Source organism: Aristolochia californica, unplaced genomic scaffold (genome assembly GCF_029961685.1).
Source record: "Aristolochia californica isolate CCGP_79_NKW_82.1479 unplaced genomic scaffold, dmAriCali1.0.hap1 SCAF_7, whole genome shotgun sequence".
Classification (NCBI taxonomy): Eukaryota; Viridiplantae; Streptophyta; class Magnoliopsida; order Piperales; family Aristolochiaceae; genus Aristolochia; species Aristolochia californica.
The window spans coordinates 33,718,077-33,745,683 of NW_027182268.1; the positions used below are offsets into that span (position 1 = coordinate 33,718,077).

The window sequence follows — 27,607 nt, forward strand, 5'->3', positions numbered from 1 at the left end:
AGGGTTCGATTGCCCTAACTTCTGTAAAATTTTCTTTTAAAATCTTTCTTTCTTCTTCCAATATTTCATAAGAATACATCAAATTTATATACAAAGATTATAGTTATTTATTTCTGGTCTCTCTGATCTCCGAAGTTGTGTTACGGAGGATTGGAAGAAGTCCTCTTGATCTCACGCCAACAGTCCCCCTCAAATTGGTGTGTATAAATATCTGATGCCCAACTTGACAAGTGAGTTGTAGAAGTTCTTACCTCATACTGCTCATGGTTTGAGACAAAATATGTCATATATCCGCTATTCTTGAGCGCTTCTTCAGGTTCGGTCAGCGGAAGTCTATTTCATGACAAAGGCCCTCGAGATTATTCAAAAATATTTCAAAATAGTCACCGGTGTCACATGTCACTGGAGATCATACACCTGGGAGGTGTCAATGCCATCAACATACGTAGTAGTAATGTCGGTGGTCTGGATCGCGACAGAAGCTTTGCTCAAAACTCCAGTCATTCTCGTGGTCACTTTGCCCACAAGCAAAGGAGATCAAAGGAGATCGCCTTCCAAATGCCCCAGCTTGTCTTTGCCTGAGATATACATCTCGACAACCTGGATAGGTCCGAGTCTGGTCCAACTCGAGTCAGGTCTAAGTCAGGCCTGAGTCCGATCCGGTCAGAGTCTGGTCAATCCGAACACGGTCCAGTCTGAGTAGATGGGCTTCAAAATTAAATCCCACTCCCTAATTTTGGACGGGTTTAATTGTGAAGGTTCATCGTCCCCGCGACGATGCCTCTGAGCCGCGCGGGATGAGAGATCTCTCACTACGCAGGTCATCGTTCCTGCAAGCGCCGTCGGCAATGAGGAAACGGGATTTAATTTTGAAGGTTCATCACCCCCACGACATTGCCTCTGAGCTGCGCGGGACGAGAGATTTTTCGCTGCGCAGGTCATCCCCGCGAGCGCCGTCAGCACTGAGAGAGGTCTCCGACTCCGAGCTTAAGCCTCCATTCTCAACAATCTATTCGCGTCGAAGAAGCAACAGGCACAGGAATCTCCATAGTCGGATTTTTCTCCCTACGTCGTCGCCAAATCCGATCTCTGGTTCAGACCCGCTCTGTTACCATGTAAAATTTTTTGTTAAAATTTTTCTTTCTTCTTCCAATATTTCATAAGAATACATCAATTTTATATACCAATATTACAGTTTTTTATTTTTGGTCTCTCTGATCTTCTAAGTTGTGTTACGGAGGACTTCTTCCTCTGTTTTTACGGATTTGGAAGAAGTTCTTATGATCTCATGCCAACAACTTCTACCTATTTCCCCCATTTTCGGCTTCGATTTCTCCCATTTTTCTTAGATTTTCCTCAATTTCCCCCATTTGGCTTCAATTTCCCCCAAATTTTACTTAAAAAACCTAACCCTATTTTTTTTAATTTAATTTACTATTTGATATTGTTTTATTTAATTTCTGTGAGGTTTATTTGTATTGATTGTTCGATATCAGTATAATTTCGGGATTTAGGGTTATGGTTTAGGGGATTTAGGTATAATTTTGAGTTTTAGGGTTAGGGTTTAGAGGATTTAGGGTGTAGAGTATAATTTTTATGGTTTAAGGGATTTAGGAATTAATTTCAGGTTTTAGGATTAGGGTTTAGGGTTAGGGTTTAAATGTTTGCTTTTATGCTGTAAATTGTGGACTATTATGAGTAACTCGGTTCATTTTCAAGCATGTTTTTTAAGTTTTAATTATATATATATGTTATTAATAATCTATCCAAGTTTATTAATAAAATAATTTATTTATTTATTTATTATATGTTATTTATAATCTATCATGGTAAATAAAATATTGTTAAAGAGAGCATTTGATCAATTATTTTGGTTTAATTATCCCATTTCTATAATTAATTAAACTAATCATTTTTAATTTTTTAAAATATATTATTAATTAATAGTACGTAAAAAATCCATCTTCTGTTCTTAATAAAATAAGTGTTTTTATTTATTCAGTATATTCAATTTTTAATTACTGTATTAAATTAGCAATTTAATAGTCGTCATTAAAATATTGTTAAAGTAAACATTTGATCAATTATTTTGGTTTTATTATCCCATTGTTATAATTAATTTTGTGGCAATATATTATTAATTAATAATACGTAAAAATATGTATTGTGTTACTGATAAAATAATATATATATTTTTTATTGCTATATTAATTAATGATTTTTAATGTTAAAATATATCTTATGTTATTAATAAATTTATTTATTTATTTATTATATTCGCTTTTGTTATTTTTTACTTTTTTATTTTTATTTTTATAATTTATTACACTTCCATGTAATTATTATATTATTTATAATAAACTGTAATCATTAATTAATATAATATAGTATTTTATTAATTAGTATATTAATATATTTTAATACTACATTAAATCACTTATTAGTGTAGTTACCATGTTTATTTTGGTAAATTATCTATTTAGGTATATGTTCTATTTGTGTATATTATAAAAAGTTACTCATTCTCTTGTTCACATTATATTTTTCATTTTGGGGCACTAACATTGGAATCTGTTTTCCAGTGCACTTGAACTCGTATACAAACACCCAAGGAAGAGTTGAAGTTGAATCAAATCATTGCCTTGAATTTGAAGTCTAAGTTCAACTTCAACTTCAATGTTGACTAACCCCCCCTCCTACTTCGGTGGTACTCTTGACCAAGTTATAAAGATTAAGAATCTCCTCAGCCTTTTTGAGTTCACCTCAAGGTAGAAGATTAATTGGCGAAAAACCACTATTTTTGGATTTCAAGTGAGTCTCGATCTGCTTCAGAGCATGGTTGATACTCACAGTTGTACCGACACGACCCTTCCCTCTACTTATCTCGGGCTCCCCCTGACGGATAGTAGGCCACAAATGGGTCTTTGGGCCCTATTATTGAGCGCCTAGAGAGGCGTTCTCCACCTAGAAGGGCCGATTGCTTCCAAAAGCAAGGTGCTTTATGCTAATTAACTCTTGCATCGCCGGGATCCCAAACTACTTCTCCTTTATGCCTTGCCCAACCACTATTAGTCGCCGCATTGACTTGATCAAACGGTGCTTCTTATGGAAAGGTGCTTGCAATGAGTTCAAGTATCACCTAGTGAGTTGGAAAGATGTATGCATGCCCAAGCACCTTGGGGGACTCGGAATCTGGCACACTAAAGAGATGGGGCAAGCTTTTTTGCTTAAATGATTTTGGAAACTTAACTCAACTTCAGAGACCATATGGAAGCCTATGGTGACTGCTAAACTCCAAAAAACTGGGGCAAGATGGATTACTGAGGGCAGACGTCACCACCTATCTCCAATCTGGGGATCGATTTTTCATCTTTTTCTAGTCTTCTACTCAGCAATCTGTTTCTTTGTTGGTAATTGATCCGTTTTGAATTTTTGGACTGATTGGTGGAATGGGGATGGCCCTCCTATTAATTTTTTTCAGTCCCTTATGCAGTTCACGACTCGCCGGGATTTGACTATTGCTAAGGCTTGGAGGAATCGTTCTTGGAATCTTCATTTGCAGAGAGGACTTACTGATGAGGAAGCCATTACTACTTGTAATCTAGTGGATGGCCTTAACTCTGTCAAGGTCCAAGCCCATGTAAAAAACAAAATGATTTGGCTCCCCAATGATAGTGGCCGATTCACTGTTATTTCTGCCTATAAGCATTTCAAGGGCTGGTCTTGGCCTCCTGTTGATCACATGGTTGTTGTTGTTTGGTGTCTTGCGACTCCCTACAAAGTAAATTTTTTTCTTTGGAGTGTTTGCCTTAACAAGATTCTCACCACAAATAATCTCCGAAGACGTGGCAACACTATCCCTTGCCCCCTTTGCCCCTAATGCAATGTGGAAGAGAAAAAGGTGAATCGCCTGCTCCTACACAGGTCATTTGCTTGGCAAGTCTAGCCCTTTCCTAGGCAGTTTGGATATTCAATTCTGTCTCCCCCAAGACCTCGGTGGGATGAGTCGCTTCTCCTTTGAGATCCGTACCCTCAACTTGGGTAAACTCCTCCTCTCGGCCTGCCTTGCTCACATCCCCTGGTGCCTTTGGAAATAAAGAAACAATCGCAAATTCATTGGTACAGCACTGTTGATGAAGTTATTTGCTATAACACTAGCCTCATATCTGCCTGCCTTCACACTAGGAAGGAATTTGATTGCCTGAAGAATGTTCCTTTTCGCACCAACTAGTTTGTTGTTGCTTAGATGTCCACCCTACCACGCCTCCCTCAGTTGTGAGTTGGCAGACTCCCCTGAGTAGAACACTTAAGCTTAATTTTGATAGGAGTGTCATCAGCAAGCCTGGAATAGTAGGCTTTGGTGGTGTGTTTCATGATGTTAATGACAACCCCATCATCTCATATTCTGGTCCCTTGGGCGTTGTTCATTCTACTATTGTTGAGCTTTCAGCCCTCCTTCATGAACTACTTATTTTCTGCAATCGACTTACTGGCCCCCTCATCATCGAATGTGACTCCATAGTGGTGATTGGTTGGTGCTCTTCCCCATCAAACCCTCCGTGGCATCACTGGGATGTTTTTTTTTGGATATTTCTGACATTGTATCCTCCATTTCATGTACTTGGTCTCATATTCCCAGATCAGCAAATTTTGTTGCAGATTCTTGTGCGAAATTAAGAGCCTCGCGGTAATCTCTTGTTGTAAGGTGTGGCCTCCCTTAATGTATTCATTGTTTTCCTTTAGTTTGCAATAAAATCATCACTTTCTCAAAAATGCTCAAAGATAAGTATTTGTACCATGGGCCATCGCCCTTCAGTCTTCACCACAATCCATTTGGCTACAACTATTTGACCAGATTTCCATCCATAAATGTACAAAAACCTGACATCTAGCTCCTAATCCATTTAAGATCTTACATAGTTAGAATCAATTATGCCCAACTACTGCAGTCCCAATAATAATATATATATATATATATATATATATATATAATCTGGAGATCTCTAAATGGCCATGAAGTTTACAAATCAGTCCTTTACCAGGTGATCCTTTTCAAATATTTTGCAACTCTAAACACCAATTCCAAATGATTTTGCCTCAGGCCGTCCATAAGTTGATTGACCACCACAGTTGAGAAAGCAATACAGGCTTAGGTTAATCAAACAGATAAACTTACCAAGAAACCTTATTGTTAAAGTTACTTTTACGTTTGTCCTAGAATGACTAACTGAAGTTAAGAGGCCTCTTCCATTAATAATCAGATGATTTTTTTCCGACATTAACCCATGTGGGATTCTTCCACAACACTCACATCCAGGCCTAAAAGACAGACAGTATTGGTCCTGACAAATGGACAACATAAACAGGGTACAACTTATAATCAATGAAACAGACGTGCTTGCTCTGACAACATATTAAAATTAAGACCAGGTCAACCCCACAATGATTAACCCAAGTTATGAAGTCTTTTCTTAACAAATAACCACAAAAAATTTCCTGACATCAACCTGTGAAATTATTCCAACTGACACTTATATATTGTTTACAGTCTGGTACGAGGGGACTATTCTCATGAATCTCATCTACTATACCTCTTTCTATCAATAAACCCACTATATAATTCCTTTGCAAAATCACTGCACTCTGCTTTCTTTCGACCTCAACACCCAACAAATACCTCAAGGGCCTTAAATCCTTAGTTGGTATATTCCTATCAAGCCACCTCCTCTCTTTATTTCAAACTACTGTGAATAATGCTTATGTCATTAAGGTATACAACCAAGAGAAGCTCAAACACAAAATGACCAATTGAATTTCTTTTACACCAGTTTTTCAAAAAAAAAAAAAAAAAAAGCACTTTTATACCCAAGCTCAATCGTATATTTACTAAATTTATCAAACCAGGTATGAGAACTCAATTTCAGACCATAACGAGTCTTTGTAGCATAGATACATTAGTTGTTCCCACCCCCCACCCCCCCTAAGCAACAAATTTTTATGGATGCTCAATGTGCATCTCCTTGGCTAAAAACTAAACCAGCCATCTAAAGGAAAGCTAATAACCCAAATTGAACGGGATTGTATCCCCTACAAGAAGAGATTAACAGCTATAATCCTTGCTACCTTAGCGCCAACGGGCATTTAAACAAAATGGACATTTGAATAGCAAAAAAAAAAAAAATGAATCAAGAACATTAATGACAATCTGTAAGTTGAAAAGATGTAACATATACAAATACGAGGATCATGCATTTACATTTGAAAACCACATACTTATTTCTGTTAAAGGATAAGTAAACGTACCACATATGTGGACACTCATAAGGTGGTGAAGGTGGGCTCATTGTATAACCACGGAGTACGATTAAAAGAGCTATCTGAAAATACAATCTTGCAATGAAACGCAACAAAGCTAAGTCACAGAAGTAGAAAGCAAATGGATAGCAAGTAAAATAAATTTGAGCTACTGAAAAGAGATAAGTCTATTTAGACGAGTGTACATTCACCAACTATTTATAGCATTGTTTGGAGGATTTAGTAAAAGCAGAGCTAACCTTCCGAGCATTTTTCCTCATCAATAGACTGAAATTACTACTCTGAGTCACTTGATGAAGGAGAAAATAGATAAGATGTCTCCTCTGCTTTTCATGTTCACCATCTTGCAGAGCCTCGAGAGACTAGAAATTTAAAAGAAGCATCAGCAATATCACATGAATATTTCATTGAAAATGAATATCACATGAAATATCCAAAGAGCAGCGACAGAGAAACCGAATAAATGCAATGATATTTTAAATTCGTGTATCAGAAAAGTAAGAGACTGGTTGAGCATGCCTGTAAAAATGGCTGGAAAATATCAAATATTTCTTTATGGCTTTTCTCGTTTCTAGTATGAAAACACTGACCCAATAGTGTATTGCGCATGACACTTGGTGACAATGTTGTCCTTAACCAAAGTTTGCACCCTATGAAAAATATCAGAACTCCCAAAATTAATTTCTATAATGAACAATGACACGAAATGACTTCTTCAAATGTAAACTAAGCATTGATATGACCCACCTAGCATTTCGAAGAGTAGCCTCAGACAGTTAATGGCATAAGTAAATTCAGGTGTATCATCACTGACATGGTTGAGAACAATAGTGAGAAAAGTGGGGTATCGTTCCAATATTCCTTCTTCAAATGCAGTTGGCTCAAGGAATCCAAGCCTTCAGATTTCAGACCCATATCCAAGTAATACAGCACAAGAATGCAAAGCAACAATTATTTCAACATTTGATCACAACATTTAACACATAAATAAATTTTTAAAACTCAAGATGAAAAAATAATTTAAAAGTTCAGAGGAGTTTGCATACAATGATTTGATTCCAAGCCATACAGTCAACCGTTCTAGTTGCATCTGTGGCCTCTTAGCTCCCAAAGTTGATGGTAGATGATCCGTCTCAAGAAAACTAATAAATCTTTTCAGCAGAGGCTGCAAGGGCTCCAAGTCTGATGCACTCCTAAAACAAAATGTAAACAACAAAACAAACCCAACATTAGTAAAACAACAAAATTAATGCCCAATGATCAACTTGGCAGAACCCATCTCTGAAGCTAATAAATTGTAGGAAAATTCTTTCCAGAAACCGACAAAGACCTGATCACACAGTAGAACATTTTAAAGTAAATAAGCTAAGCATACCAATCAGCAATACTAAGACAACTCTTGTTATTAGGGGAGGTCTACCTTGATGTATCTTCTCTTTCTTTGAAATAAAATTATCAACATTTCAAAAAAAAAGTAATACTAAGACAAAACACAATGACATCATCAACATTCTTTGAATGAGAAGAAGCTACATGCAACAAACTGTTCTAACAAAGCAACGGCAGTTTCAATCTCACCAGACCACTTGGCGCCACTGGCCAATCACTGATTGTATTGCTAACATTGTGTCATCCATTCATTGTAATTGGAACCTCGTTCCTAGATCAGCCAATTCTTTGGCTGATAAATTGGCAAAATTCAAAACCTCCCAGCAATCTCTCATTGTTTGGGAAGGCTTCTCCTCTTGTAATCTACTCGTTTGAGCTCTCTTAATAAAATTCAACATCATTTCAAAAAAAAAAAAAAATATCACCAGACCACCTGGATCTTTCTCCAAGACTCTTCATTAGAGGGTGGTCTAACAACATAACTAGGTATATCCCCAAAAAATAGTTGTGACAGTGTGACGGTGTGCGATGTCCCATATAGGATACAGTTGGGAGGCTTATGACTTATATGGTTAATGTATAGATCCTTGAATTGGCTAATCATTTTTTCCAACTTATGAGATTATCATTTCCATTAATAAGTAATAATAATGTTATATTAAAAAGAAAGATCCATGCCTCAATCCACAAGTGGAAGGAAAACCCACTATAATATCATGATGAAAAGCCCCATCATCCTGCTTCAAATGCATATTCTCTTGGAAGGTGTGGACCCTCATTCTTAGTAAGTTTGGGTTACAATTCTGCATAGCGGCTGATCTACTCTAGTTCAGTAAGTCGCTCACTGGTACCCCTCTGCCTGGCCTTGGTAAAATGATACTCTCTGCTTGCGTTAGTTTCATCCCGTGGGGGCTTTGGAATGAACGCAATAGAAGACGATTTGATGCAAAATGTGAATCTGCAGATTGGGTAGCGCACCGAGTGGTGGGTCATATATCTACTTGGCTTCTGACTAAGAAAGCCTTTTTTTCTTTTTTGGGCACCCCTATCCGTGAAAACTGGAGAAATTTGGCTATGATACATTCTGGGACAAAAATCCCAGTTTTGCAAGAATGGACTCCTCCAGAACCTGGTTACCTTAAGTTAAACTTTGACGGCTCGTCTCTTGGTAATCCAGTGATTTCGGGTTTCGGAGGAGTTATTTCAGACCATGCTGGCAATCAGCTTTTCTCTTATCCTGGCCCTCTGGGCATATCCGACTCTACATCTGCAGAGCTACATGGCCTCCTCTCCGGTCTCCGCGTCTTCAGAGACAATTGCAGCGGTCCTCTTCATATCGAAGGAGAGTCAAAAGTGGTTATCAGATGGTGTGAGAGTGCTTCCCCTACCACGTGGTGGCATTTTTTTATTTTTATTTTTTTACCTGACGAAAATTTTTAGAATTTACCTCTATTGTTTCTTGTATTTGGACTCACATTACAAGATCCACTAATTCGACAACAAATGTGCTTGCTAGGCAGGGAGCTAACCTACAATCACTGGTTGTAAGGGACTTGCTCCCCCAAATTTTGTAATTTTCTCTCATTTTATTAATACATCTTTTTCAAAAAAAAAAAATGAAAAGCCCCATCATCCCCTGATTAGGAACGTCTTTGTTCCTTTTTGTTTCTTTTTTTCTGGGCTTTCAGCCCTTTTCTACTTTCTTTGCGGGTTTTTTTTTTTTTTTTTTGATAAAGAGATGAATTTTTTTTTTTTATGAATGTGATTTTATTAAGAGAACAAAAAAGAGCTAACTCCTAACAACAAGAGATTTGTTAGAAGATGGGTTCAAGCCCACAAGTCCAAGGCAAGGAAGCCCACACATCTAAGTGATGGCATATGGGTAATATAGGATGTTTCTCATAAAGATGGCATGAAGGGGTAAATAATTGTCCTTTTTATGTCACTTCTTTTATAAAGTTGTAGCCCTAAAGGCATTGTAAAAGCTATAAATAAAGGCATTGGCTAAGAGATAGAGCATTGAAGCTATATCCTCCTTTCTCCCAAATTCATCCAGCCTCCCTCCTTCCCTTGGGTGGCGCACCTCTCTTTCCTCCTAGTTCAAGCTCTCACCCTTTTGTAGTTGATCCTTTCTTCCTTTCTTCTCCTTCCTCTTCTTCTTCTTGGTTGATCTATGTCCTCTACATGGGATCCTAAATTCTACATCGTATCAGAGCAAGGAGTTTAGGATCCCCCTTGATGAAGTATACAAGCAAATATTTATGAAGATCTGTCCAAGAATTTATTCAGGAAAGAAGGATTCCAGCCATGAAGAGATAAGTCAATGTTGGTCATTATTTACATATTCTCCTTCTGTAAGTTGAGGTCTAGATTTCTGATTTACATCAAGACAAGATGATCTTCATATGAGAAGTTGTGAAGATTAATCTCTTGTGATGTTTCTTGTAGCTAAATTGCAAGCTTAATCAAGATTGGTTGCTGCTAGTGTTTCATCAAGATTGATGTGTTGATGAAAATGATTTGCAATTCGGTTACCTACATGCAACTTGGATCAATTTTCTATGAGTTGGAATTCCAACACATGTTTTTGTTTTTATTTTTTGTGAAATGATGCCGATTTTTATTAAGACAAAAACTCAAAAGAGCAAATTACAAAGGAGGGAATCCTTCCCATACAATGAGAGATTGCTAGGAAGTTCTGAATTTAGCCAATTTATCAACCAAAGAGTTGGTTGATCTAGGAATGAGATTCCAATTACAATGCAAAGAAGATACAATGTCAACAATATTATCAGTGATGGGCCAATGGTGCCAAGGGGGGAGGTTGTCTTTGGAACACCAACTAATAACCGTCTTCGAGTCGCGTTCAATGATTAACTTGCCATAGAGACGATCTCTGAAGATTTGGAGGCCAAACAGTAAAGCATTAACTTCAGCAGTATTAGAATCGGCAATGCCCACAGAACCAGCATAAGAAAGAATGAGGTCTCCATTGTGACCTCTGAATATACCACTTGCTCCTGCTGGACCAGGACATCCAATAGCACTACCACCAAAATTCAGCTTTATGCAGTCACAAAGGGGAGGATCCCAGATAGCCATTCTAGGAGCTCTGATAGTGCCAGACATGTGAGCGATCAAATTCCAATTTTCCCGAAGGGAAACCCTTGAAAGAGTGGCAAAATCCTTCTTTGTATGAAGCCAGCTCGAGATGAGACCGACGGCATGAGAAGCCGTGTTGTTTGGGGTACTAGCTTTGGAGTTGAATCTTCAGTTGTTCCGCTCGAGCCAAATGCACCATGGAACATTCGCAAGACAAACTGAAAGAATTAACTTGCCCAGCCGAGGAAGGAGAATCCCTCAAACCATCTCAAAGGTGCCAAAGAGGTCTTGATGTAGCCCCAATTGGAGCCCAATTTTTTGAAATATCTTCATCCAAACTTGCCACGAATATCTCTTCACACTCACCGCAAAGGGGACAAGAAAGATCGGGGGCAGTGAAGCCTTTTCTGTGAAGGTTGTCTGAAGTAAGAATCTGATCCCTGATGGCTGACCAGACGAAGAACTTGATTTTGCTTGGCACTGAGAGTTTCCAAGCCAGATTTGCCTTGTGCTCATGAGAACTAAAGTCTTGCTTTCTGATATGAGAGTAAGTCGAAGTGACAGTGAATCGGCCATTGTTACTGGGCTTCCAAATCATCTTATCAACTGAGTGCTTCCGGATAATAGTATTGCTGAGTTTAGTAAGGAGAGAACAAAAAGCCAACGATTCCTCATCAATTAATCCCCGACGAAACTGAAGACTCCACGAGTGAACACTCCATGAATCAGCCACAGAGCAAGAGAGGTTGTTTGCCACCCTATGCAGCCACGGAAAGTCCTCTGAGAGAGGTCGGGGGCCACACCATTCATCCGACTAGAAGAGAAGGGTCTTTCCGGTGCCCGTGTGAAATGTGGTAGCATCTCTGAATACTGGAAGGAGCTTGAAAACTGATTTCCATATCAGGGATAGAAGGCGAGTAGCGCCACCCTCTCTCCACCATGCACCTGAAAACTGAAGGTAGAATTTCACCATATTCTTCCATAAATTGTTGTGCTTGTTGCTGAAATTCCAAATCCATTTGAGCATAAGAGCTCTGTTCATTTCTTTTGTAGGTTGGATGCCCAATCCTCCCCTATTATGGGGCATGCAAATATCCTTCCAACTGACCCAATGGTATCTAAAGGTATCTTCTCAACCCCTCCACAGAAATCGTTGACGGATGGCATCAATTTTGGAGCAAACGGAGGCCGGACAGTGCATGAATGATAACAAATAATTTGGAAGCCCCACCAGACAAGACATGAGGAGAGTGAGACGCCCCGTTGTTGATAAGAGTTTACCCCTCCCTCCCAAGTGGCTAGCCTCTTTTCAAGTTTCTCAATGAGGGAGGACCATAGTGACGCCGAAGGCCGAGAATCAAAAAGTGGGAGCCCAAGATACGTAGCTGGCATATTTCCCATAGAGCATCCCAGATAGTCCAGCTAGATCAATATGATAGCCAAGGAGAGTGGTTTTTCCCCAGTTTATGCTCTGACTAGAAGCCAATTCAAATAATCCCAGCACGACACGTAATTTTCTAATCTGATCCATAGTACCAACCCCGAAGCAAATAGTATCATCTGCAAATTGGAGAATCGGCATATCTGTGCAATCAGTCATGGGTAAGAGCCATCCCATGTTCTTGGTTGAGTAGATCAAGGAGGATAGGTATTCTGCCACCACATTGAAGAGCAGGGGGGAGAGAGGGTCTCCCTGTCTGATTCCTCTGGTTTCCTGAAAATACCCACAAATTGTGCTATTGAGAAGGACGGAGTAGCTTGCAGAGGAGATGCAGCTTTGGATCCAGAAGTGCCATTTTTCTCCAAATCCCATCTTCCTCGGGAGGGTGTCCAGGAACTTCCAGTTAACTCTGTCAAATGCCTTTTCGAAATCAAGCTTGAGGATGAATCTGGCGAGCTTTTGGACCTTGAAATGATGACTAAGTTTATGACATGCCATGGCTGAATCAAGAATGTTTCTTCCCTTAATAAAAGCACTTTGGCCATGGTGAATGGCAACATGGAGGATTGCCTTGAGACGACTAGCAAGGAGGCACGCAATCACCTTATATGCACTTGTAGTGAGACTGATCGGCCGGAAGTCAGATGGGAGTTCTGCCCCATCTTTTTTAGGGATGAGGGTGATGAAAGAGGCTCCGATACTCCTATATCTGATGCCATGCTCTTTTAGGGAATTCCAACACATGTTACTATAAGTTCTCTCACACTTGGCATTGTTCATGGGATCTTGTTATTTTGCTGGATGATTATCATATGGTTCAAATTCCAGCGTCTACTTGCCTCTACTATTCCGCTACCCCTTCTACTTCCTTGAACTCCAATACTTGTTTCTTTGAAGTTGGATTGTTCTCATGAGTTAAGGAGTTATAAGAGACTTGACTTGCTACTAAGGATCTCAAAAGAAGATTGTGATTTTTAAGTGTTTGGCCACTATTTTTTTTAGTTTGGATTAAGGCATAAGGGTTTAAATCTATCCTATTTTTTAAAGGATATAAGAGGAATTGATTGATTTTTGGATGATGTCTCCACTTGACATAAGCACAAATTCTTTGATGATTTAGTGCCTCCTCTTGTGGGAAAAATTCTATATCTCTCTTTGCAAGTGCCTGATTTGGTCCACGGATCTTCCAAGTTGCATTAGTGGGTTTTTTTTTTTGAGACGCCATTTACAATTGATATTGGTGTGATTTAAGCATTCAATTTGCTTCATCATGGAGATTGGACATACAAGTAGTAAGAGGAACATACTCATAATTACTATTATCCCCTTGAGGGAGCCTCTCCAATTATCTTAGCTAATCACAATCGGTACGATGGGTTCTCATTACTTGTCATCTTCTCAGTCACTTAAACAAACCCTCTTCTCCCATTGATGAAGAAGGTGTAGCCTACCTCAAGTGGGTTAAAAATGATAATCTGGTTATTAGTTTGCTCATAAATAGCATGGAAGAATATGAAGCCAACAATGTGTTCTACTTGGAAACAGCCAAGGATATTTGGGACACATGTGCTAAGTTATGCTCTAGTACAACCTCCTTGCAAAAATTATTTGATGTCTTACAAAATATGTTGAATACTAAGCAAGGGGATAATATTCATGAGTTCTTGGCTCAATTTTGGGGACTTCTTCAATAATGAAAGATTGCTCAACCGTACTCAACAGATATAGCGGTTCAAGAAAGGCAACGGGAAGCCTTGGCAACAGCCATTTGTTTGACGAATATCAAGCCATATCTTGAGGTTGTTAAGACCCAACTCCTTAGCTCATCCGCACTTCCATCCTTTGATGAAATCAATGCTACGTTGCTACGGATCCTTGACCCATCTTCTACTACTACCTCCCCTATTGATGCTCCATCGGCTATGTACTCCAGTAATAGGGGTACATCATCTTCCAACCGCGGATGCGGTAGAAATTTTAGAGGGGGGCGTACAAGAGGTGGTAGAACAGGTCCTACCTATTCACGCACTGAGCCTCGCATATGCACCTACTGTGGTGGTTAGAACCACCTTGTGGAAAACTGTTGGAAGCTTCATGGCAAGCCTAATTGGGCCACAGCTAACCCAGCCTCCGTTAATTTTGATAAACGGGAAGAAAAGACTGACTCCCAATCCAGAAAAATGACTCTTATAGCTGAAGACTATACCACGTTTCGAAAGATGAAGTCCCTTATGGAGTCTTCCTTTCCACCGGTACATACAGCTACTACCATTATTGCTTCAGGTATGCTTTCTTCCTCTTCCTCTTCATCTTGGATCATAGACTCCAGGGCCTCCGAACACCTGTCAGGTAACAAACACATGCTTCATTCCTCATCTCCATGTTTTCCTAAATTGTTACTATTGCTAATGGTACCCAAACTAAATTATTTGGCAAGGGTTCCTCATCTATCACATCTTCTATCCCTCTTCAAGATATCTTATTTGTCCCTCAATTTCCTTTAAATTTGCTTTGGGTTATCCAAATCAAAAAAAATCCGAATTGCTTTATCACTTGCTCACCCTCTTCTTGAACATTTTTTTTTTAAATGATGCTGAATTTTATTATGAGAGCTCATACAAGCAAATAACAAGAGGGGAAGTCTTCCCAAACAATGAGCTCTTCTTGTATATTTTAGGATCACTACAAAACGGGCGATCGGTGGCGGCCATGAAAAAAGGAGTTTGTACTACTTCAACCTTCCTCTATTAGCTGCCTTATCGTCCACTACATCCAAGGCACAACCTTTGTGTGTCTCTAATATTTCTCATGTTAAATACTTTGCTACGTTTGTTGATGGTTTTACTTGGGTCACGTGGTTTTAAGTAGCGATGACATGGGGAGATATTGGGTTTAAATGTGGTTTAGGATCAGGAATTTCGGGCTCCATGAATGGATGAGAAGGCAAGAGGGGTGGTGATGGCGTTCCTAATCTCAAAAGAAGAGGGATTTGTTCAACAGAGGTAGGTGGGAGGCTGGAGGTACCAAAATCATTTGCATACAGATGGGGATTCCATTCTCCGAAGGAAGCAAAACAGGGGAAACCTCCATTGGCATATTGGACTGCCTTAGCACACTCCCCCATGAGATGCGGCCCGGTAGTGATGCCAGGCTGAGATGGAGGGTTTTGATTCGAGGGATTCCCGGGATTATCGTAACACGAGGTATTGGGATACAAGGGTTGACACACTTGTTTGGATTGGTCATCGGGAAGAGGCGAAGAAGAAAAGCTTGTCTTGAGAGCCAGGTGGGAAAAGTTTGCCTTCTCGGGACCAACAATGCGCTAGAAACCAGCATACATATGGTGCAGGTCTCTAGGTCGCGAACTCCAAAGAGATTCTAGTGACGAAGACGAAAAAGAGGGGATGAGAAGATTTTTCTAAAAGAGGGGATTAGACAAAAAGATTGTGGTAGGGCAGAGGCTTTTTTGGAGGTTTGAAAAGTGGGAGGACAACGTTGGGGATGGAGAAGTTTCGGGATTCGGGAAGGTAGAGGAAGACGCGTGGGAAGATGGGGTTTCGGGATTTGGGAGAGTAGATTTTGAAGGGATTTCTGACCGAAGTAGGGGAGAGTGCATTAATTTTTCTGACAAGCTTTTAAAGCTTTGGCTCAAAGAGCGTGCAGGTCTAGCTTTTGAATTTTTGGAAGGGGGGATGGACATTGTAACTGGCAGGGAGCCAGCTAATACGTATTGGGATTCGCTATTTGATTTTGAATTTGGAAGGACCATGGTTGCTTCGAAAGCCAAGCTGGCGTCAGACGAGATAGGTCTCGGAATACTCCCCAGAGAGTTAAAATTTAAAAATGAGTTGGAATCGGAACTCGGTAACGATGTAGACTCACTTGAGCATGAAGGGTTAAGACCTGAGTTGACCCGGTTGGGAGGTAATGCTGACTCGGAGAGGGGTCATCCCCGTCGAGTCCGGTAATACTCCGATGAATGCAAAATCCCAATGTCTTTGAAAGAGACCTCAATCCATACGAAATTTTCACCAAAAACTAGCTCCAAGAAAAGATTATCAGACCATCGAGAGGATGGGGCAACGAAAGTCGTGGCAGTGTCAAGCTTTCGTCTCTCAGCCGTGTCTTCCGCCCATTGTAGTATATTTCCAAAAACACCGAAGACTCGACACAGTACCTCCTCCGACCAGAGCTCGATCGGAAGGCCTCTGACAGAGATCCATTGGCCAAGCAGACGATACAGCTCAGTCTCCTCCCATTCCAATACTTCCACCTCCATCTCATGATCCCAAATCCCGGCTTCCAGGACAGACATCTTCCCTCAAATTGAGAAAGACCAACCATTTCCAGGGGCCCAACCAGGATGTTTTGGGCAGGTAATTGAGTTGTAACTTATCGCGGATCCAAGATGGGAGAGATTCGTTGGTCCAGGTGTCAGATTTGGCCACCACCATGAAATCTGATTTCAGCGCCATCTTTCCAACTGAGAAAAAACGGGGGTAAATGGATGGTAGGATTTTGGGCAGTGGGAAGGGAGGTTTTTCTAAGGGGATGGGGGTACACAGCTGGGATTAGATGTTTGGTTGATTTTCTAGTTGGGATTGGGGGGGGGAGAGAATTAAGGTTATTTTTCCAGGGGGGGACAGGGTGGATAGTCGAAGAACGTCTGCCAATTTTCAATGGTGTCACAGCATGATTTTCTCCAATTTTAGGGATCGTCTCTCACAGCAATTTCCAGTAAGACGCGGTTCCGAAAAACATTGGGAGGTAGATTCAAGCCATGATTAGCGTCCCTCTTCTCTGGACGATTTTGAGCTCCCGAACCCCCCTTTTTCGGAACACCGAGAGGGAGAAAGCGATTTCTCCCACTCTGATCTCCCGGAGTCGAGGTTCTCTCACCGAAACCCCATCCTCGAAACATCGTGCGAAATCGAGGACTACGGCCAGAGGAATCGAGATGAAAGAGCGTCTTCTTCCATTTCTGATGGTTAAGCGTATAACCATGTCGAATCTTCCTGATTACAACTCCAGCGAGATTTCTGAGTCTCCACAGGCCCACGATGCATCCCCTTCTTTCCGTTTACCTTTCTTCTCCGAATTTCTTCCTTTTGTCGTACACCAACGTCCCTCTTCCTCCGGCGCAGCTTGGTCGAGGTCGAGGTCCTCCTCAACGGCGCTAGAAGGAATGGAGGGCTTTTGTCGTCGTCGTGGTTGTTGCCAACTTGAGCCCTGACTTCACATCAATAGGTGGCAGAAGTAATGGTTCGGAAACTTCCTCAGGCGGCGATGCTTGGGGAAGATGAGTCGTGAGGGGGAAGCGCTCCTCCCGATGACGTCTCATGACCCTCCAGGAGCTGAGTCTCCAAAAAGGGGTACAACACCATCTGAAGCCAATGATTGCTAGCTAAGAATCGGTCCAGCTTGGACAGGACAGGGGGTTGTCTACCATTTGACCAAGTGAAGGTTTTCCCAAATAGGGTAATCTCATCCAAGTCCCAGCTGCCAATAAAATCAGCAAAAAGCCTCATGGAGGTTGTGATTCTCCGGGACGGCGGGGTTTTCTCATGGCAGAAGCAAGTAACATTGAAGTCGCCTACAAGCATCAGAGGAATATGCCACATCTAACAAGTCCTCAATAGATCATCCCAAAAGAGGTGGTGCTTGTGGTGTCTGGTAGGGTCGTAGACACCAACTAGGCACCAAATATTCCCCGAACCTTTGACTCGCAGCTTGACGCCAAGGAAGTAAGAGCCACAGCAACGATCAAGCACCTCAATAGTACTGGTGTCCCACATCAGTAGGATGTCATTAGCCAATCCCACTGCATCCATTGAAGCCCAATCGGGCTCCTTTAGGTGCCACAACTCTCGGATAGATCCAAGGGGAAGAGAAGCAGCCTTGGTTTCTAGAAGAACAACAACATTTGCCTTGGTAGAGGCAAGGAGGTCCCGAATGGAGGCGTGGTGACGCAAGGACCCAATTCCACGAACATTCCAGGAGAGAATAATCATTGGTCATTTGTCTTCTTCTTTGAATTCTCAGATGGGTGCTCCCAGGAGAGGCTCCGTGAAGACGGTGCCCATCACCTTGGCAAGTTCTACTATCTGGGCCCAGGTTTCTGGGTCATATTTGTGCTATTCTGACAAGAGAGCAGCCACAAACTTTTGAGCTCTTTCACCAGGCTCTGGAAGGATGAAATCTCCCATCTCTGGGTTGCGGGGGTATCGAGTGGTGGCACTGGGTCCTCCTTGTAGAAGCTGTCTCGGATGGCCTCTAGCTCAACGCTGGTAGGTGACAGCGGGAGGAGGAGAAATGTTTAGCTTGTGACCACGGGGAGCACGCTCGGTAGTTCCGAACTCTGTGTCGGAGAGGTAATTTTTGGGATGGGGATTTCTTGGAGGTGAGGGAGGGGGGAGTCCATTATTCGGGGGGAAGCTTGTGGAGTGTGGGGGCTATGAAGACGATTTATAGGGGGGCATGTGGGGGTTTCAATTGGGTGGTGGGGGAGCAGAGTCCAGAAGTGCTATTCCCAGAGCATTGAGTGGCAATGTGATGATTTCGAGGACCACATCTCTAAAATCATCCATCTCAGCAATGCTGATATGGATCTAGTACCGCGCTTTATCCACCATAACACATCTGAAATATTGCCCTTCACACGGGTGAAAAGGAATGATGAGGATCCAGGCCTCATCCAAACAATGCATGTGCTCCATGAGTGGGTCCAAAGCAATGATGGAGCCAAACTTAGACATGACTCTCGAGAAAACCGCATTCTGCCATAGCTCGGCAGGAAACCCAGTAACAGATATCCATTGGTTGTACTGGCTGGAGGGTGTCAAGGGGAGCCACTCTGAGATCCCGATGATGCCTGAGGTGGTGTGGGGTATGAGGACAAGAACCGCAGAAGACTTCTGCTGGGTTCCGAAATGAACAAACCAAGTTTGGGGACTGAGATAGGAGACTCTGGGAGTGTAAGGGAGGGTGAAGTTTGTCAATCAGCCAGTGAAGAATGCTGGATTTGATGACTTTGGGGGATGTTTGGACGAGCATGGAGCGAGTCAAAATTCTGCACCCGTCATGGAGAAGGTTTGGAGGGATTTGGATGATTTCGGATGTTGTTGTGGAAGCGGGGGAACTGAGGTGTGGTTTAGGTGCAAATCAGGAAATTTTAGGGGGGAGAGGGTGATGTTAGGGACAGGAGGGAATGTCGAGGGGGGGGAGGGGGAATCTTTCTCTGGCATCACCGGGGAGAAGCATTGGAGCGCATCAGCTAGCTCTTTCCAGCCAAATCACGAGTTTGTGGCCTCGAGGATGAACAATCTGGCAAAACAGAAGTTCCTCTTCTATGGGTGACCCGACATTTCTGGCGACCATGGATGGTAGTCACTGAGAAGAGGAAGATCGAATCCCGTGACCAGAGTTCACGGGATTTCTCTGTTTCTATGTTCGCTCTCTGGAACTGAAGCCTGAAGCTGCAAATTGCTTCTATTGGGACGCAGATGAAGGAAAGTTTTGATTCGTCAGCTGAAGAGATGCAGGTCACCGAACCAGTTTTCCGGACAACTCTCTCAACGGTAACTTTGCATTTTCCGTAGCTGAAACGGAAAAGATTGTTTCACTTCTTTCATTGAGATACCGTCGCCCAACAGGCTTCGTGGTCCTCCGTTGGAACATCAGAAAGCTTGCCAAAGTGGTGGTTGGACGAATCCAACCGTATGTTGGATTTTCTTCCTCGTCGTCGAGAGACATTTCTTCTCATTGCAGCTTCATCGCGTCTTCTATCGACGTCGGAAGTGGTTGCAGTGGCCCTGCCAGAGTGCCGGTGGCCGTCGGGAGTGGTCCGATCACCGATCGTGGGGACAACGACCATCAAGAGAGCTCTCTCTCACATTTTGGTTTTCGGCGCACGTTAGCGATTTCAAAATCGCACGGCGCACGATACGATCGCACTTAATGAATGAAATCTTCATTCTCATTTTCAGTAAACTATAAAAAATAAAAAAAGTTGCTCTTCTGAAAACAAAGCAATCCTAAATAATAATTTCAATAAGCTTTTTTCTTCTTTCCTTCCTAACAAATAGCATCTAAGTTGAGACAGTAAAGCAAAATAAAGAACCTTCACATGAAGGTCGTCAAAGATCATTAACCTTCCCTCCAAGAACTACGACTACCCAAAAAATCTCCCATTCAATCCCCCTTCACCAGGAAAGGCGCTTGCCACGCCGACAACTCATCCAAATCAAAATCCGCCTGGGACTCCGCTCTTTCTCTTCTCAATCCCTCCCCCCCCCCCAACGCCTATAAATACCCCTCCCCGCCCCTTTCTTTGCCCCATCCCTTTACGAAATTTCAGCCCAAACTCTACCATGGAAGCTTCAAGTTCCATAGCCAAACCTCCCTCCACTCCCACTTCCAAAATAGCCACACCCGAAATGGAGAAAAGATCATCAGTTACCCCTTTCACCTACACTTACTCCAGGAAAAGGAGGAAGGGCAAAACAAAAGTTACCTAACCCCAGAAAATCAATACCCCCCCCCCGTCTCCCCTCCTAAACTCCCCCTTCCAATAACAGATTTTATGCCTGCTTCTTACCCGGTTCACCAGCCCCAGCCTCAGGATGCTCTCCTCCAATTCCTAGATCTAGATCTCCCACCGGAAGAATACAATGAAATAACTCAACTTGAGTGGATTTTCAGCTCTTACTACCACGAGGCTTATCGCCGACAAGAGAAGGATCTCAACCTACCCGTTTCTAAATGATTATCATGTCCTAGAATGTCAGAGGAATCGGCTCACAGTCTAAGCGAGCCATCATCAAAGCAGCCCTTTTGAAGTGTAAGCCAAAAATTGTAATTCTTGTTGAAACAAAGCTGTAACATTTTGATTATTCTATTGCTCAAGATTTATGGTATGGGTTGGACCCTGCGTGGGCAATGGTCGATGCTATAGGGCACTCAGGTGGCATTCTTGTCATTTGGGACCCAAAAGCAGTAGACGCTACTCTCTCCCAACTGGGCTAATACTCCATTGGCATTCGCTTCCACGATTACTCTTCGGGCATTTCATGGGCATTGGCTGGTGTATACGGTCCGACTAGGCCAAACAACCGCGCCTCCTTCTAGGAGGAATTATTCCAACTAGTCCATCTTTGAGATTTGCCTTGGCTTCTGGCCAGTGATTTCAATTCCATTCTTCTCTGCTCAAAAAAAAGCCCTCCCGCGGCCAGAACTACTTCATCAATGAGAGCTTTCTCTGATCTCATTAGTAGTCTCGATCTCTCCGAAATTTCTCTCCGAAAAAAAATTTACCTGGTCAAATGGCCAATCCTTTCCAAGTTGGATCGCTTTTTAGCTAACAATGAATGGCTTCATCTCTTCCCAAACTCATCTAGCCAAGTCCTAAATAAAGTCGGTTTTGATCATTGGCCTATTCAAATCAACACCCACTCCCCCGCTTGGAGGCGCTCTCCCTTTCGGTTCGAAAATTCTTGGACCTTTATGGAGGCTTTCAACTCTTCCCTTCCGGTCTGGTGGCAAGAACTGGAGCATCACCCCCAACCCGGGCTAGGAGTTTCCCCTCAAATTAAAAGCTCTTAAGGCAAAGATTTGCTCATGGTCCATTAATCATCGTGCTACTGCTGCTTCTCAGAAAGACTCGATTCGTCGTTGCATCTCAGAGCTCGACCTACTCGAAGAGCAAAGGTCTATCTCTCCCTCTAATTTACTTCTTAGAGGTGAACTAAATTCAAAATTTTCAAATTTGCTTCACTGTGAAACTATCCGCTGGAAACAACAGGCTAGATTTCGCTGGATGGCCGAGGGGGACGGAAATACGAAGTTTTTCCATGCTATTGCCTCGACCAGGAGGAGAGTTAATCGTATCACTTCTCTCAAGTGAACACGAATAGCCCCTCCATCTCTAATATTCTTGTGAAGTTTTTCTCATAGATGTATTCCGAAGAGCGTTTTAATCAGCCAAAGCTGCCACAGCTCAACTACCTACAAGTCTCTTCCTTAGAGGCGTCTGATCTGGAAAAGCCTTTCAGCATAGAAGAAATCAATTTGGCTGCATGTAGGCTCCCGAAAAATAAAGTTCCTGGACCGGATGGTTTTAATGGTGAGTTTTACCACAAATTTTGGGATACCATCAAATCAGATGTATATGCGTTTGTCCAAAATTTCCACTAAGTCAGTATCACCCATAAAGCCGTAGGGGCTTCTTTCATTGCTCTAATCCCAAAAAAATCTTCCTCTTCCCTTCCCCAAGACTTTAGACCAATAAGTCTCACCGCGTGTTACTATAAAATCATCGCCCATCTACTAGCAAACCATCTTAGGATCCACCTCTCCAAAATCATAAGTCCTTGCCAAAGTGCTTTAATCCGTGATAGGAATATTTTGGACTCCTCCATGGCTGCTCATGAACTTCTAGACTCCTTCAAGAAATCAAATCGGCCCAGATTCGTCCTTAAAATTGACTTTGAAAAGGCTTTTGATCAAGCAAATTGGAAATTAATTGATTACCTCTTCGGTCGAATGGGTTTCGGGACTCGATGGAAATTTTGGATGAGATGTTGTATCTCTACTGCATCATATTCTATCCTAGTAAATGGAAAGCCTTGCGGATACTTCAAAGCTACAAGAGGCATCAGACAAGGTGAACCTTTGTCCCCTTTCCTCTTCACTCTCATCGGGGAACATCTTGCCTCTATGGTCCAGTTTGCTAAAGCATCGGTTGGCTTAATCCTGTCTCTAACAACCCAAACCAAGATATTCCGCTCTTGCAGTATGATGATGATACTATTCTCTTCAGAGAAGGTACTTTGAGTCAGATCTCCCACATGAAAGCTCTGCTCAACCTTTTTGAGCTATCGTCTGGACAAAAGGTAAGTTGGGCTAAATCATCTATTTTTGGCTTCAATATTGATCCTTCGTTTCAAAATTCTATGGCTGAATACTCGGGTTGTAAAGTTGCCTCCCCTTCGGGCACATACTTGGGCCTTCCTTTATCCCCCCGTTTTACCTTCAAAATCTGCTTGGCACCCAGTCATCGAGCGTCTTGAAGGTAGACTTGCTTCCTGGATAGGAAATTTTTTGTCCAAAGCTGGTAAACTTATTCTTATAAAGTCTTGTCTCCATGATATCCCGTCTTATTTCTGTCTTTATACCGATGCCCTGCTTCTGTCAACAATAGAATTGAGTTCCTAAAAAGGAGATTTCTATGGGGTGGGCAAAATGTGGAAAGAAAATACTGCCTAGTGAAATGGGTTGATGAACCTTTTTGTTTTGGGTGGTCTTGGGATTCGGGACATTGCAACAACAAATTCTACCTTGCTTATGAAGTGGATCTGGAAATTTAATATGCACCCATCCTTGATTTGGCGAGACACAGTGGCTGCCAAAGCAGAAAAAATTTCAAGCTGGTGGACAGAAGGTGGAAGGTATTATAAATTATCTCCCGTGTGGAAAAAGATAGCACATTTGTTGCTTGTTTTCAAAAACGTCGTCAAGTGTTACAATGGTTCAGGAAGTCGGACTAAATTTTGGACAGACCGATGGCAAGTAGCTTCAATACCAGCCATGGTCAAATTTTCTTTCTTGCTAGAAACAAAAAGCAACCACATCTACGGTCGAGATGAATTCTGGTGAGTAGAACTTAAACCTCGTAGAGCGCTAACGGATGAAGAAGCCCTTGAAGTTGCTAATCTCGTCACGAGTTTATTGACGGTACATGTCAGAAATATTCCAGACACTTATCTGGACTCCATGTCCAAAAGGTGTATTTTCGACTTCAACTGCCTACAATTCCCTACTCCCTCCCCCCCCCCCCCCCCCCCCCCCCCTCTACTCAATCCAGCCATCCATCTGCCATTTCGTGGTCCTTACTCATGCCTCCAAGAGCAAAGCTCTTCATTTGGACAGCATGTCAAAACAAAATCTTGACATCCGATTCGTTAATTCGCTGGGGAACACATGTTCTAGACCCCTATGCCCGTTTTGCCGAACCACTTCTGAAACTGCGGACCATATTTTGTTGCATTGCAATTATGCTCATTCTGTATAGACCAAACTCATCAGCAAAATTGGTCTACAATAGTCCCCTTCAAAATCTCACATCTACTATACAAAAGGTCATAAACGCCCTCCTCCCAAAGCTCGAAAAATTATTAATTTCATGTTGTGTTGGTCACATCGTTTGGGCTAGATGGAAAGAAATAAATAATAGGAAATTCAATAGAAAATGTCTTCCAAACAACATTTTAAGCAAAAGAATTGTTAGGTAAGTTACCTCCTGGATTCTCATGCGGAAAGAATTTAAAAATCTCAAAGCAATAAATTTACATGGAAACTGGCAACTTGTAGCAGAAATGTCTCACCTTTCTCGACCTCCGGCCATGAAAACTTGGACTCCTCCGTTGGGCCATTTCAAATTAAATTTCGATGGAAGCACTTTGGGTTGTCCTAGGCCTGCTGGATATGGTGGGGTCATCCATGACGATAAAGGAAACCTCCTCCTTTCATTTGTCGGGCCAATTGGTGAATCGAACTCAACAACTGCCGAGCTATCTAGTTTATATAATGGATTAAACCTTTTTCATCAACAGATGGGAGGTCTTCTTTGCATCAAAGGTGACTCAAAAATTGTCATCAATTAGTGCAAGAAGTCTTCTAAACCTCCTTGGCGGCACTGGGATCTTTTAGAGGATATTTGTAATTTAATTTCTCTATTGCAATGTAGTTGGAATTATATTCCTAGATCTGCTAATCACTTAGAGGATAATCAGGCTAAATTAGGTGTTTTCCTTCGACATCTTGTTGTGGATGAAGGCCTTGTACAATAAGGTATGTATTTTTTCTTTTTCTAGTAATACATTCACACCTTTTTCTCAAAAAAAAAAAAAAAAAAAGATCATTAACCTTGTTGAATCCCAAAATTTATAAAAATTAAATTTAATTGAAACAAAAAATGATATACAAACCACAAGAAGAAGAGATGCAAGTGACACACACCTCAACTTTCCCAACTCTCCTGCTAATCGATGACCAATAGAGCGAGCTCTTCCTTCTTTAAGGAAAAGAAGGGCATAAACACCCTGATGGTTGAATGAAACCAAAAAAAAAAGCAAAGTTTAAATGTCGATTATGTTGTTAAAAAGGAAGCAAAAACAGAAAAAGATGCAGCTTTAAAAAACGGAGATACAATCAGACACACTTGTCAAGAGCATATAAAGGATAAAACACTTAACATTTAAGAATATCCCAAAGTGTTACCGGATATTGCTGATTACCACCAAGCTTCAGTTCATGAGAATCCTCAACGCCTTGAATGAATATTTGAAACTCATTCACCAAAGTCTGGTTATCTAACAAACTAGGAAACATCAACACCTGTCATATAAAAAACAAAGCCCAATTTTTTATACAAAACAATTAAGATAAATTCAAATACCAGCTTCAGCAACATCTAACTTTTGACACGCATTTTTTGAAGTTACGCACACATTTATAAAAACATTAAGACAGCCATGGAACCGTTAAAAAGAGTACAAAAACTTGTAATAGTCATCCAGAATAATGAAATGGTAAAGGAATCCGAACTAAAATTTAAAGCATCACAAAAGCTAAAATTTAAAGCATCAGAAAACATACTTCAAACATGACACTAACAACTTCAGCATTGTTGTTTTCAGGATTGTATTCTCTCCTGGACATCTTTGCATTAATGTCTTTAAGGTGTCCAGTTACCCTTTCTTCATCCAGGCGTTGTAACACATCAAGGAGAGGACCAATGGTGGCCAATTCATACTCTGAACCATACATTTCCTGAGCTTGATGGTGCTGGGAAATGCATTGCGTACATCCTCCAAGTTCTTGGGAAATTCTTTTCCATAGAATCTTGAGAGGTGAATCACTCCTCTTATCAATGAAATAATTGTAGAAAGTCTCCATGAGGGGAGCCATTAAGTCCCAATAGCCACACCATATATGACTTCCCCCAGGTTGAGATATCAAGAAAGAAAAGGTATCAGCGAACCTGTACCAGACATCAAACGGAGAAAAGGTTAGTTGATAATTTAAACAGTGGGCTATCTGAGTAATATACTCCAACTGATAGTGCTCCGACCATATCATTTTCAGAAATCACCCTCATTGGTTGTAAGATTCTAACCTGAACATCATCCACCCAAGCATCAACTGTTTCGCCAAAGTTCCATAACTATCAATATTTTCAGTAGTAGAGAACGTCGCATACTAGTTCAATATTATGGGCAAATTCCTCAAATTTCCTCTATCATGCTGCCGTTTGTCGAAAATAAGTGAGATGAATCAACGACAACATGACAGAAGAAACACAGAAAGCACGACTGCGCGAAACCACTCAAAAGGAAACAGCAATTTTTATCCACTACCAAGTCGACATAACATGACGAAAAAGAACTTTCAATGCAATACCCGGATAACGCTCAAACAAATAAAAGAAATACAACAACGAATGTCAAGAAAAAGAAAAGCTAACCACTCCTCTTTCTTCTTTCTAATCTGAAGCTGCGTCGATGGATCCGTTGAAAGGGGTTCGTCGTCCTCCTCTATTTCTCTCCATCTATCCAAGAGTTCTCGCCTGCTTACGATCCTCTTCTCCATTGGGAAAATGACTAGGGTATGCGCCTACTCATATCATTGTATGCAAAGACCGTAGGTGTCTGAAAGAATGTTGAAACACGACAGCAGACGAAGAAAATAGAAGTGGCAACAGTGGAAGCCGGAGAAGTAAGAAACCGCCGAGAGCATTAAAACGTTAATCCGAAGCTGCCCTTCATTTAGGGAAGAATTACACGTCGAAGGCGGGAGATGAAGGCTGCCTTCGAGAAAGGGTTACAGAAATGAAAGAAATCAGAAATCAGAAATCAAAAATTCAGAATCCCCATAGATTTCCTTCCCCTAAGGTGCATATTTAAATTGGGTTTGATTTAAATATTTCAAATTCGAGCTTCAGAAATCAGAAATTCAGATTCCCCAAAGATGTCCTTCCAGGGGTATCTTTAGACATAGGGGGGTTAATCAATTTCAAGGACGAGATGATCTTCAACCGCATAATGCCCTTCAACACTTGAAGTCGTTAGTGGAGCGCAGATGAAGCTTCATCTCGATGCAGGGGATGAAGGGGTCATTCATCTCCACGATTTAATTTCGATCATGTGGAAGAAGGCCTTGTTTGATCTTATTTGAATTGAAAGACGGGCGATGCTCGTTTTTTCCCCTTTCTCTCCTCGCACCCCCCATCGTGCGTCGTCATTTCTCATTTTTTCTTCCTCTCTCCCGCACTCCCTCTCTCGTCTCCCTGCGCCCCCGACCTGC

General features: G+C 41.6%; 1 protein-coding gene across 2 annotated transcripts in view; it reads right to left on the reverse strand.

Annotated features, from left to right (window-relative positions):
* The window catches only part of LOC137937655 (helicase SEN1), a 47,878-nt gene extending 20,778 nt beyond the window's left edge, over positions 1–27,100 (reverse strand). The window contains exons 1-9 of one of the 2 annotated variants that reach the window (XM_068782767.1): positions 26,769–27,100; positions 25,901–26,285; positions 25,523–25,639; positions 25,262–25,344; positions 7,362–7,508; positions 7,063–7,211; positions 6,835–6,965; positions 6,555–6,677; positions 6,304–6,377 (exon numbers count right to left, since the gene is read on the reverse strand). In XM_068782767.1, the coding sequence (XP_068638868.1) occupies positions 6,304–6,377; positions 6,555–6,677; positions 6,835–6,965; positions 7,063–7,211; positions 7,362–7,508; positions 25,262–25,344; positions 25,523–25,639; positions 25,901–26,285; positions 26,769–26,893 (1,334 nt within the window). In that variant the 5' untranslated portion in view covers positions 26,894–27,100. Of the gene's footprint in view, positions 1–6,303; positions 6,391–6,554; positions 6,678–6,834; positions 6,966–7,062; positions 7,212–7,361; positions 7,509–25,261; positions 25,345–25,522; positions 25,640–25,900; positions 26,286–26,768 lie in introns of those variants that run through there. The other variant, XM_068782766.1, reaches the window with a different exon arrangement.
* Positions 27,101–27,607: the final 507 nt, after the last annotated feature.